Consider the following 13360-nt stretch of genomic DNA (forward strand, 5'->3'; position numbering starts at 1 on the left):
CATGATCGATGCCATGTCCGACCACGAGATCCTCACTTTTCTCGATGCATATTCCGGGTATAATCAAATCCAGATGAACCCGGAGGACCAGGAAAAAACTTCATTTGTCACCAAATATGGAACATATTGTTATAATGTGATGCCCTTCGGGCTAAAAAATGCAGGGGCTACTTACCAACGCCTAGTAAATAAAATGTTCGAAGAACAAATAGGTAAATCAATGGAAGTTTATATTGATGACATGCTAGTTAAATCCCTGCGCGCAGAGGACCATTTGACCCATTTGCAGGAAACGTTCGAAATTTTGAGGAAATACAACATGAAGCTCAACCCCAAAAAATGTGCTTTCGGGGTCGGTTTGGGCAAGTTCCTTGGCTTCATGGTGTCAAATCGGGAAATAAAGATTAACCCCGATAAAATCAAAGCCATCGTCGTCGTGGACAACGTGAAAGCTGTACAAAGGCTAACGGGACGGATTGAAGCCTTAGGCCGATTCATTTCGAGGTCATCAAATCGAAGTCACAAATTTTTCTCTCTACTCAAAAAGAAGAACGATTTCTCTTGGACACCGGAATGCCAACAAGCATTAGAGGAACTAAAATGATATCTATCGAGCCCACCATTACTTCACATTCCAAAAACAGACGAAAAACTTTACTTGTACTTGGTAGTATCGAAAATCGCGGTAAGCGGTATCCTAGTTCGAAAAGTGCAAGGTACGCAATTTCCCGTTTATTATATAAGTCGGAACTTAGGAGAAGCGGAAACTAGGTATCCGCACCTAGAAAAATTAACACTTGCACTGATAAACGCCTCTAGAAAGTTAAGACCATACTTTCAATGTCACCCCATATGCGTATTAACCACCTACCCACTTCATAATATTTTGCACAAGCCCGAACTATCAGGACGATTGGCCAAATGGGCCGTCGAACTCAGTGGGTACGATATCGAATATCAACCACGTACGGCCATCAAGTCTCAAATTTTAGCAGACTTCGTGGCCGATTTCATACCAACCCTCGTACCCAAAGTTGAAAAAGAACTCATGCTGAAATCGGGTATATCATCGGGCGTATGGATCCTTTTTACGGACGGGGCTTCGAACATGAAGGGGTCCGAGCTAGGCATAGTTTTGAAACCACCCACGGGTAACACTGTTAGGCAATCTATTAAAACTACCAGGTTGACTAACAACGAGGCCGAGTATGAAGCCATGATTGCAGGTCTCGAGCTAGCTAGAAACTTGGGAGAAGAAGTCATTGAAGCCAATTGTGACTCTTTGCTGGTGGTGAGTCAAGTAAACAAAACCTTCGAAGTTCGAGAAGGTAGAATGCAAAGGTATTTAGACAAACTACTTGTCACTTTGCACCATTTCAAACAATGGACTTTACGGCAAGTTCCACGAGAACAGAATAATGAGGCCGATGCGCTTGCGAATTTGGGATCGTCGGTCGAGGTAGATGACTTGAGCTCGGGGACTATCGTTCAACTTTTGAGATCGGTAATCGAAGAAGGTCACGTCGAGGTAAATTCTACAAGCTTGACCTGGGATTGGAGAAACAAGTATATTGAATACTTAAAGAGCGTAAAGCTCCCATCGGACCCTAAAGATTCTAGGGCCCTATAGACTAAAGCTGCTCGATTCACGTTGGCTTCGTACGGAACGCTATATCGAAGGACATTCGATGGACCGTTGGCAGTATGCTTGGGTCCGGGAGATACCGATTACATCCTACGGGAAGTGCACGAGGGCACTTGTGGGAATCACTCCGGTGCCGATACATTAGTTCGAAAAATAATCAGAGCAGGTTATTATTGGATCGATATGGGAAATGATGCGAAGGAATTTGTTCGTAAATGTGACAAATGTCAAAGGTTTGCGCCAATGATCCATCAACCCGGAGACAACTTCACTTAGTCCTAGTCCCATGGCCGTTCATGAAATGGGGAATGGATATCGTCGGCCCTCTGCCATCGACCCCAGGTAAAGCCAAATTCATTTTATTTATGACTGACTATTTTTCTAAATGGGTTGAAGCGCAGGCGTTCGAGAAAATAAGAGAGAAAGAAGTTATAGACTTTATTTGGGATCATATCATATGCCGATTCGGGATACCCGCCGAAATAGTATGTGACAATGGAAAATAATTCGTTGGCAGCAAAGTAACAAAATTTCTCGAAGATCACAAAATAAGAAGGATACTATCAACACCATACCACCCCAGCGGGAACGGATAGGCCGAATCAACGAACAAAACTATCATTCAAAACCTAAAGAAGAGGTTGAACGACGCTAAATGAAAATGGAGAGAAATCCTGCCCGAAGTCCTTTGGGCGTATCGAACAATGTCAAAATCCAGTACGGGGGAAACCCCATTCTCCTTAGTTTATGGGTCCGAAGCATTGATACCAGTCGAAGTCGGTGAACCCAGTACCAGATTTTGATTCACGATGGAAGAATCAAATAACGAGGCAATGAATACCAGCCTCGAATTATCGGACGAAAGAAGAGAAGCTGCTCTCGTCTGATTGGCCATCCAAAAGCAGCGAATCGAAAGATATTATAACCGAAGAACCAAGCTCCGCCATTTCAAGACCGGGGACTTAGTGTTAAGAAAAGTCACCATTAATACCCGAAATCCAAACGAAGGAAAACTAGGACCAAAATTGGGAAGGACCATATCAGGTTCTCAAGAACGTCGGAAAGGGATCGTACATGCTCGGCATTATAAACGGCAAACAACTATCAAGCAGTTGAAATGTTTTACATCTAAAACGATACTACTGCTAAGGTGCGACCCTTCCATATTAATTTATATTTCAAAACTGACCCATGCAGAAGTCCGAACAAGAGCTAAGATGGACCCATCGCTTGAAAGCACTCGTTGCACTCTTTTTCCCTTAGACCGGTTTTATCCCAAATGAATTTTTCGGCAAGGTTTTTAATGAGGCAACCAATGATCGTGCTGCACTTACAACAAGTATCCGAGGCCTCCGTACAATCGACCTCGAATACTGGGGGGGCATTAGCCCTCAAATATATCAAGTTCTTATACAAGAAAGTTATTTCGCAACAACGAGGTTCCAGTAGGAAAAGTTGTAAGAGCCAAAATGGTCAAAACGAACCATGCTCATGTAGTTGGCCCGAACCCAGATGAGAAACATGAACACATGTATAACGACTTATATCCAAGAAAAATTCCTCTATTTGGAGATTTATTATGCAATCAGAATTAAGATAAAATCGACCATTATGCCCACGGGCTACATTACTTCGAGTTCGAATCATTCACTCGACGACTAAAGCCTACGGGCTACTTTCATTTCGAGTTCGAGCAAGCACTCACTCGACCATTACGCCCACGGGCTACATTACTTCGAGTTTGAATCATTCACTCGACGACTAAAGCCTACGGGCTACTTTCATTTCGAGTTCGAGCAAGCACTCACTCGACCATTACGCCCACGGGCTACATTACTTCGAGTTTGAATCATTCACTCGACGACTAAAGCCTACGGGTTACTTCCATTTCGAGTTCGAGTTCGAGCAAGCACTCACTCGACCATTACGCCCACGGGCTACATTACTTCAAGTTCGAATCATTCACTTGACGACTAAAGCCTACGGGCTACTTCCATTTCGAGTTCGAGCAAGCACTCACTCGACCATTACGCCCACAGGCTACATTACTTCGAGTTCGAATCATTCACTCGATGACTAAAGCCTACGGGCTACTTTTGTATTTCGAGTTCGAGCAAGCACTCACTCAACCATTACGCCCACGGGCTACATTACTTCGAGTTTGAATCATTCACTCGACGACTAAAGCCTACGGGCTACTTTCATTTCGAGTTCAAGAAAGCACTCACTCGACTATTACGCCTACGAATTATATTTCTTCAAGTTCGAATCATTGACTCAACTAGTAAGCCTAAGGGCTACGTCGCTTCGAACAATCAATCATAGAGACTACGAAGTCCAAATTTGATTGAATTGTTAAGATCCATGTGAAAACATTTGTAAGGCACGTATAAAGTCTTCACAAATCGGCCAAGTTGTCTATATACAAAAATTTCTACATGATTGATTACAAACGTAAAAAAATATGAAATAAGCTTCCTGATCATCCTCAGGGGCGTTTGCTTCTCTGTCAGGCTCTTCCCCATCCTCGGATCCGCTCTTGCTACCGTCATCATCATCATCATCGCCATCAGAAGTCAAGGCTTCAGCTTCAGCTTCGAGCTCTTTAGCTTTTTTATTTCTTCAGTAAGGTCGAAACCTCGAGCGTGTATCTCCTCGAGGGTCTCCCTCCGAGACCTACATTTAGCAAGTTCGGCAATCCAATGTGCTCGAGTGTCGGCAGTATCCGCCGCCTCTCGTGCCTCCATCTGAGAAGCCTCGGCATCAACCCGATACACGGCAATGGACTTATCCGCCAAGATTTTCGACGAATCAACCTCCGCCTTGGCTTCAGTAAGCCGAGCTTCAAGCTCCTCGATCCTCTTAGCTTGAGCCGAACCCTTTTGCTTAACGTTTCGAAGCTGAACATCGGCCGATAATAAGTTGGTCAAAATGGTCTCTTTTTTCGCAGCCAGGCGGTCGATAATCTCCTTCCACCAATTATATTCAGCTTTGATTTGATCGACTTCTCCCCGAAGTGACCCGATCTTTTCAACCTTTTGCTGCAGCTGAGACAACGAAGGGTTAACTTCCACAGCCGAGTCAAACCCATACTTTAACAGAACGAGGCTTACCTGCTTATCAAGTTCGGCCTCTTCTTCACGAGCCTTAGCCAAATCCGCTTGGAGGTCCTTTATAGCCTCGTCCTTTTGGCTGCAAAGAAGCCGCAGGGCGTCTCTCTCCCCCGAGACCTTCTGAAGCTCGACCTCACACTGGCTAAGGTCGACTCGAAACCTACTAATGGCCTGCACAGTAGGGAAAGAACACAAGTCAAGTTTGGAAAAGAACAAAGAAACCAAGTATAGTAAAATCATTACCCGAGTAATGAAACGTTGGGCCTCTTCTAGTAGAAGAGAAGCGTCCCCAATATCGGAAGCATCATCGACTCCAGTAAAGCAATCCCGAAAAGGATCCCCTACACTAGAGCCTCCGCCCATATCGGAGGTCTTCAATTCTCGAGCTTCCTTTAACGCCTCCTCAGAAAAGGTAGGAAGGGAAGGCGAATGACCCACTATCATAGCCCCAAGCGAATCACTCGGGGCGTTCCGATCAAGACTCGGAATCCCGGGGCCAACCCCGACCGGTACAACCGCTATCGGCTCAGGAGCTTTGGTGACCTCGATAGCTCTCGCAGATCGGATCACCAAAGCCGAGGCTTCTTCTTCTTCTTATTCGGCTTCTTCTTCTTCTTCTCTCAGTCGTTGGACCGAGTCAATCGGACGAGCAATTGCCTTCCTCCTCACCCTTCGAATTTTGGGCTTGAGGCCCTCTGACCGAGAGGCAACTTTTCGCTTCTTATCTTTCCCCGGTTTTGGGACCGGGGATTTGGTTCCTTCTTCACCGCTCGAAGGCCTCAAAACGGCGTTCTTGGTTACACCTGCATGAAAGGCAAACGGTAACGAATGGAGCACAAAGAACACTTCGAAGGAAACGAGAAGTAAATCCTTACCGTGGTTCTTGGCCTCCCATCTACCTTTTTCCAAATCACGCCAAGCGCGTTCGGCATAAGAGGAAGTCGAGGCTAACTTCCGAATCCAATCCTCGAGGTCGGGCACCACTTGTGGCATCCAAGGGGCAGCTGTATATCGAAAAGAGACATCAGAAAAAATCAGGAAAGGATACGAAAAGCAACGTCTTATGAGAACCACTTACGATCGAAATTCCATTCCTCGGGGAACGACATCTTCTCTTCCGGAATAAAGTCATGGGTCCTTACCTGAATATAACGCCCCATCCAGCCCCGATCCTTGTCTTCATCGATGCTCGACATCAAAGCCTTCGATGCCCGACGATGAAGTCTGATTAATCCTCGAAAGATTTGAGGCCGATATAACCGTATGAGGTGATTCAGGAAAAAATCCAGCCCCCCGGCTTTGATGGAGAAGAAGCGAAGTAGGATTACTATACGCCATAGAGAGGGATAAGTTTGACCGAGGGTGACCTGATATCTTTTGCAAAAATCAATGATCACCGGGTCGACCGGACCCAATGTGAAGGGATAAGTGTAAACACTTAAAAACCCCTCCACATGGGTGATAACGCTCTCTTCGGGGGATGGAATTTGCAACACAACCTCGGAACCCCAGTTGCAGTCTTTTCTAAAGGCCTCGAGATGACCCTCCGTTATAGAGTACATGTACATCGACACGTGCTCGCATCGACCCGGGACAGATGAAGGATTCTCAACCTTAAAATTGATCTTCAGAGTACACGGGCCGGGAACGTACTCATAGGTGGACGGCTCCACCGGCGCCTTGTCGCCGGACAGCCGTGAAGAAGAAGCTTTCTCCTTCTCAGGTACAGTTTTCGAAGTTTTGGCCATTGATATGAGAGGAAGAAAGACAAAGGAAAGTGAAAAATTGACGACACCAAAACTCTGGTGTAGATGGCTCTGCAAGCAACGAGATAGAAAGAAAAGATTAGAAAATTTGGGGGAGTGGATGCATAAAAGTGGTAAATTTTGGATGGAAGGGTTATTTATAGGCTCGCATCACGACGGTTCAATATCAGAGGTGCCCGACCGCCAACTGACAAGCATTATGGGACAGCTATCACATACGTCATAATCGATCCCTGTTAAAACGTCAGCTCATAACCCGATCGAACCGTCGAAAATCATATCGATTCTCACCGCATCCTTCATGAGAAACGAGGGGACTATCTGTATATGGTCAAAATAAATTTTGGCCTTCTTACGTTCGATCGAGTTCAAGTGGTAAGAAGTCGAAGTGGGACATTGGGAATGAGCTCCGAAGACAGTACTAACGAACCTCGAGTCCGAAGGCTGCTCGAGGAGTCGACTCGATAACCTTATCGAGCCCGTTACCAAATCGATCCGCAAGGCATTGCTTCGAGGTCGAAAATGCGCGACGCTCATCCCGAAGGTCGAACTCGACCCAATAACGAGTTCGAGCCAGTATCGAGCTCACAGACAATAGCCGTTGCAACCGTATCAAGAGAGAGAATCTTGACAGGAATCAAGAAAGGGACAAATCATCATGGGTCCTCCACTATATGCTTTATTTTATTATTTTTTGTTATAAATAAAGGAATGACACTCTACTATAAAAGGGGATCCTTGTAAGCTATGAGCACACGGAATAGATTGGAACAAAAATATCTTTTCTCATATACAAAGATATCTCTTTGTGTTTGTTTTACTTCATCTTATTCATTCTTTCTGTTCATCATTCTCATTCACATAATCAAAATACTTGTACTGTTATCTTTATATGAAAGGGTATTACGTATCCTTAAAACCATACATAAATTTAACATTATCCCATTTTTCGGGTAAAAACAACCAAATCTAAATACATATTGGTTTCCGAAGAATTAAAACTGATCGACAACACAGGCATAGAGCATAAACGAACGTACTTTCTGTGAATGTGGTATAACATGTTTGAACTTTCCCATTTAAACTATAGAATACATGATCCCGAAGCGAAGAAGCTAAAGTAGAAAATATAAATGAAGAGATACCTATACACATAAACAACTTACTTTCGACCCCAGAAAAGCTTAAATAGTATACATTTGATAGATGCCAACTTGAGAACAAAAGAAGACTATAGTGACAAAGTAAGCTACACGACACTTTCGCAGAACAGGTTATTTTCCTGCCTTTTAAGATCCTCCCATTGCACAAGTCCACGACTGTTGAGGAACTCGATAGTAGATTGAAGATATTTGTTGTCAGAACCCAACGACAGCTTGGCAGTTTCCACCAGCTTGGAGCAAATATCAGATGCTCCTTCGCATGCCTGATTAACAAGCATTCTAAGATTAAACTAGGGAATTTTGACTATTCAATTGCATCACACCTTTCAAACCTTCCAACTTTTTCACATTCATAAGAAATAGGACGGATTTGAAAAAGATTTCTTTTTCTATTTGGTACTGTTATCAATTCGAATTTCGAATGTCTTGGTTATTAGGTGCAGATTTAGAAACCAAACAGGACGTGAGGTCCTTCAGTCAGAAATTTCAGAAAAAAACAATAAGAACTGCGACTTACTTCAAAAGAAGATGCAATAGCATTGCAAGCATCAAGTGCAAGATTTCCTCTAGCGACCTTCAAAGACAGTATTCAGACTTAGCTTAACAATGGTCCCCCTATTCTTTTCCCTTTCAAGGAAGAGCAAAGGATGAGCAAGATGTTACCTGGATTGGTTCTTGTAAAACAGTATCGATTAAGCTCTGAAGAATAACCACAGAAAATGATAGAAGCTCTTGCAGATATTGTTGATCACCATAGAACAAAGAGTCATTGCCCATAACCTGGATATATGATCAATCAATTTTTGAGAGGGTAAATGCACTAGAATACTTATGAAAGAAGAGAAAAATATGTAGATATCAAATCAAAGGAAAGAAAAACTGGTAAGATAGAGTAGGTGTTCCTTTTCTAGGGCAATCTTTCTCATGTTGTGTCCATCATTTAGTAAAATACAGTACCAGAAAGTGCAAGCCTTTATGCCCACAACAATAATTACAATGACCTTCAAAAAAAAAAAAAATATATATATATATATATTTATAACTTGCATTTCATTCCAGTAAACGAAATACCCAATGTATAGTTTCTCATTGCACCAGTAAATAAGATGGCCACATGGAGAATGTGCTACTTTGTATAAATGTCAATACACACTTTTTTATCAAGTTATATAGCCTGTTTGGCCAAGCTGGAAAAATCAGCTCATTTTGAAAAGTGATCTTTTCAAAACTGTTTTTCGAAATAGTACTTTTAGAGAGAAGCAGTTTGTGTTTGGCTAATCAATCTGAAAAGCACTTTTGAACAATAATTTATGTTTGGCCAAACTTTTCAAAAAGTGCTTTTAAGTATCAAATTACGAATAAGGACATGAATATATTTACTAAATATTTAATATTATAAGTACATAAATAATCTCAAAAATTTGTCATTAAATACAATAATGAAATCTTTTCATTTTTAAGTAAAATATGAAAATAAAATTAAAAAGTACTTTAATTCTTTTAAGATGATATAAATCATTCAACAAATATAAAAGAATTCACTCCTGAAGTCACTATATATTAGAGAGTTATTCTAAAAATAAGAAAAAAATACTTATACATTAATATCCTAAGTATTAGGTTTAAAATAAATAAGGTTATTTTGGTATATACTATATTTTGTTAAAGATATTTTTGGTAAGAAGAAAAGTCAAAACTGCTTCCGCTTCTACTTTTGGGAAGAAGCTACTTTTTTCTACTTCTCAAAAACTACTTCTGCTTCTTCCCAAAAGCATTTTTTCTCCCAAAAATCTTGGCCAAACACCGTAAGTTGAGGGAAAAAAGTACTTTTGGGAAAAAAATATTTTTGGCCATTGGAGAAGCTTGGCCAAACAGGCTAATACTCGTGCAACATTCATCCCACATCACTTTAAGGGCCACTTAAGATGTTGCTGGTAGATAGCCATATAAATGAAGAGAAGAGTGATGACCTGATATATAAGACACTTGTTTTTAGGTGTCAAACACAACACACATGATAACTCTCAAGAACTTAGTATTAACATTTTAACACATATACTCAACATTTTGACAATGCCTCTCTAATAGAAAATCATTCTCCTACCCTCCCTCTGCTTGCCAACCACTGATCAACTAAGTTGCTCTGACACGACAGTTTAGGTGCCGCACCCGTGTCGACACGACACTAGTATGGGTGTGGGTATGAGATCCGTACTGGATTTGGTCAAATAATTTTGGGTACTTTGACCACGACGGACGAAAAAATTCGAAACAAAATACAATTTGATTCCAAAAATTAGAAGCAAAACTAGGGTAAATTTGAAGAAATTAGCAAACCTTATCTAGGAAATCAATCCTTTACTTATTTATAAGTTGAGAATAAAAAAGAAATCCACACTTTACAAGCTATTCGTAAGTATTCCACAAAATTTCTCATAATTTTTTTTTTTTTTTTTTGAAATTATTTTTTAGTCGGATCCCTACATCCGTATCCGTATCCCCGAATCTTAGAATTTACATCTCGAAGGATCTTACCTCTAGATCCGCACCCATGTCGGACACCCGCACCCATATCCGAGCAACTTAGCTAATGAGCAGTTCCAGCAAGGGATGGAATCTTACAATTATTCCGCGAACATCTTTACTTTTACGCCTACAATCTTTAGTTTGTACTGCTTGAGAGCAACCTAAAGATTTTAATAGATTGTAACCCTTGGATCTTGTCCTTATGAGTTGGTATGATTGGAATGAACTATTGGACAAAACTAGAGGAGACGTTCCTGGAGCAAACAAAAAAGTTTAAAAGTGTACTAGGCTGGAATCGAACTCCTGCCTCTCGGGCTGATCATTTGGCCCTTCCCCAGTGGCACCCTGAGCACTTCTGTTAATCCGGGTGCAATTTCAATATATTCATACTATTTCTTATATATATACACATACATACAGGGTTTCAAACGAGGTGTGCGGGTGCTGCTGCACCCCCTCCCTCCTTAGTAGATCTGCCCTTGAATCTAACACCAGGTGGTCGGTGTCATCTCCGTGTTGTTTGCATTTTAAACAACAGCTAATGATAATACATTTTTTCCATTGTAATGCCAAAATAACATGCTATACTGCATAAACATAGAAAGCTTCATCATCCTTGAAGCTCGAGATCTACATAATGATTTCCAAACGAGTGTTGCTTCTACCCATTCAACAGAAACAAAACATGGTAGCATGACATCACTGCAAAGTATTTACTAGACGACCCTTTCAGAATCTAACTATCATCCGCTCCGAACTAAGTGACTTTATAACCTCTGGAAGAATGTTTTCACCTATTCAAATTCGCAGCCCTGTAAAGGTCTTGTAAGAATACATCTTAAGTCAACTAGCACACCACTTTTATGGACCTCTGCTAACATGACTTTGTACTCGTAATAGAAAATAAATTTGGGAAGCCTTCTTTCGCTGTGGTGTCGCCACACCATACATCAAGCCAGAACCATATTCAGTATACATTTCCCAACTAGAATCCAATGAACTTTGAAAAGATAAAATTCTCTTCCATAATTTGTTTCCACAAGCTTGTCGTTATATGCATAGTTGTAACCTCCTTAACAACCATATTAGTCACATCCATACTTCACCTAAATCACCTTCTTCCCATAGCATTCTCCTCACATGTGAATATCCATAACCAGTTTCCCATATTAAAAGTATCTAATAAACGAAGAGCCAGCTCATCCAGCTGACCGAAGTGAATCATTTCATTCAACCTATCTCATTTCTTAATAAGCTGACTTTTGAAGGAATATAATTTCGTCCTACTTCGCTACAGCTGATGCATTGCACAGTAGTGACACCTATCTCTTGGTTCAGAATTCATCTCTAGTTATCACTGATGTAAATGTCAGATGAGCTGCAGTATCATGCTCTATGTCACTGCTGCCCTTACGAATAATATTCCCAAGAAGGAGAATAACCATCTTATCTGCTAAGCTGGATAACAGGATATCAATGTGCTTGACTTTAGATACCTTATAGACCTGAGCATAAGAACTAGATACTGAAAGATGATGATGCAATGCATCTTTATGGAAATCTTCCTTGTCCAATATATTCTACATATTGCTCCAGATCTCAATATATACAAGACTAATCTGCTAGGGCCTAATTATAGCAGCAGATAGTTCATCTCCATAAATCATCTTTAATTGCTGTAGCACAAATGATATCCTTTTACAAGCTTAACCACATACTAACAGATTCCTTGCATGAAGTACTATATATCTGAAAATTGATGTAATGTATAACCAAAATTCTTAGATATGAAACAACAGGAATACCTCATCATGCATTGAATGGTACAGGAGATTTTTCTGCGATAATGCAGTAAATGTTAAGATGAGTGCACATAACACCTTCACCTTCATACTTGGCAGCATCCTGTAACACAGCAATAGAACATTAATAGAGAATGGAATGCAAATGCAATAAAATAAAAGAAGAAATAAGGTTGTCTCACCATGACAAGGAGCTGAGGATGGAAAACAAGTTCCTGGGGATGCTAGTGACTCCTCGTTCAATGTCACCTAGAATGAGAATCCAGGACATAAGGCAATATTGTAAAGCTCATTGGCAAGATAGTGTGATCTTCATTCTAAGATTTTTGACATCTAATATCGGAGCACATTTGTATATTTAACTTTTTGCTTAAATTGGTTAGAAAGATGTTACCAACAGGGTGGAGTCGATTTACTTCTCCATAAAATTCAGGCAGAGAATCAGTTTATGCTTTATCAAAAAACAGAATTCAGTTTATACAGTTCTTTGGACAAAGTTCCTGGGCTTAAAGCACAATTAAATTATTTGTTCCCAATGCCAAATGAACACCCAGATTGTAGCAAATTGGATACCAACTGTGGCCAATCTTATGCAAGTGCTTATAAAGATGAGCAAAAGGAACACGCTTCATCTCAAAGGGTTCAAATAATTCCACGATTAGCAACATAATTTCTGCAAAAAAAGGACTTTATATGATTGCAATAATCTTCGTCACAACAAAACCTCTATATTTGATTTCTGCTGAGTTACCAAGAGACATTTCATGATCCAACTCTGCAACTGTTTGCTTCTCCATCACTTAGTTTTAGTCACCCCTCCGATCTAGTAGTAGTCTCTCGATTGCACCGTCTTGGAAGCTAGAAGCTTTTATTTATCCCCACCAATTCCTATCACCTTATGAAAGAAGGTTCTAGATAAATTCTGGCAGCCCTACCAAACAGGGAGAAATAGTCCTATTAGCTGGAGGCTATGTAAGAGAACTCTTTCTACTTTTACTTTCTCAGGTTCCCTTTCCTTACAGTTAAGAATGTTGTACCGTTTAAGACGCAATATGGCGTTGGCCAACATTATCTTGATTATTTGACTATTCTTCAAGCAGCTTTTGATTAAAACACTTTTTCCTATATGTGTCCCACTTTATTTTGAGCATTTTAGCCCATGCTTATTAGGATATTGGAAAATGTCAGATTTGACTCAAGTTTTTGTAATTAGTGCATATGTTGTCCGCTACACTACATCCATATGCAGTTTGTTCACGTAACTCTTCACATTATAGGTGCACCAGGTGGCCATTCCCAACCAGTTGATATTACTCAAGGCCGGCTCTAAAGTTATGAATAGTAA

The 13360-nt window shown here is 40.8% G+C and overlaps 1 protein-coding gene across 4 annotated transcripts in view; it reads right to left on the minus strand.

Annotated features, from left to right (window-relative positions):
• Nucleotides 1-7398: 7398 nt before the first annotated feature.
• The window catches only part of LOC107813325 (uncharacterized), a 58745-nt gene continuing 52783 nt past the window's right edge, over nt 7399-13360 (minus strand). For 3 of the 4 annotated variants that reach the window (XM_075241607.1, XM_075241608.1, XM_075241609.1), the window contains 5 exons: nt 12198-12264; nt 12019-12118; nt 8351-8467; nt 8205-8261; nt 7399-7950 (listed from right to left, as the gene is read on the minus strand). In XM_075241607.1, the coding sequence (XP_075097708.1) occupies nt 7774-7950; nt 8205-8261; nt 8351-8467; nt 12019-12118; nt 12198-12264 (518 nt within the window). In that variant the 3' untranslated portion in view covers nt 7399-7773. The other variant, XM_075241610.1, reaches the window with a different exon arrangement.

The sequence above is a fragment of the Nicotiana tabacum genome, chromosome 21 (assembly GCF_000715075.1).
Source record: "Nicotiana tabacum cultivar K326 chromosome 21, ASM71507v2, whole genome shotgun sequence".
In the NCBI taxonomy this organism is placed as follows: domain Eukaryota; kingdom Viridiplantae; phylum Streptophyta; class Magnoliopsida; order Solanales; family Solanaceae; genus Nicotiana; species Nicotiana tabacum.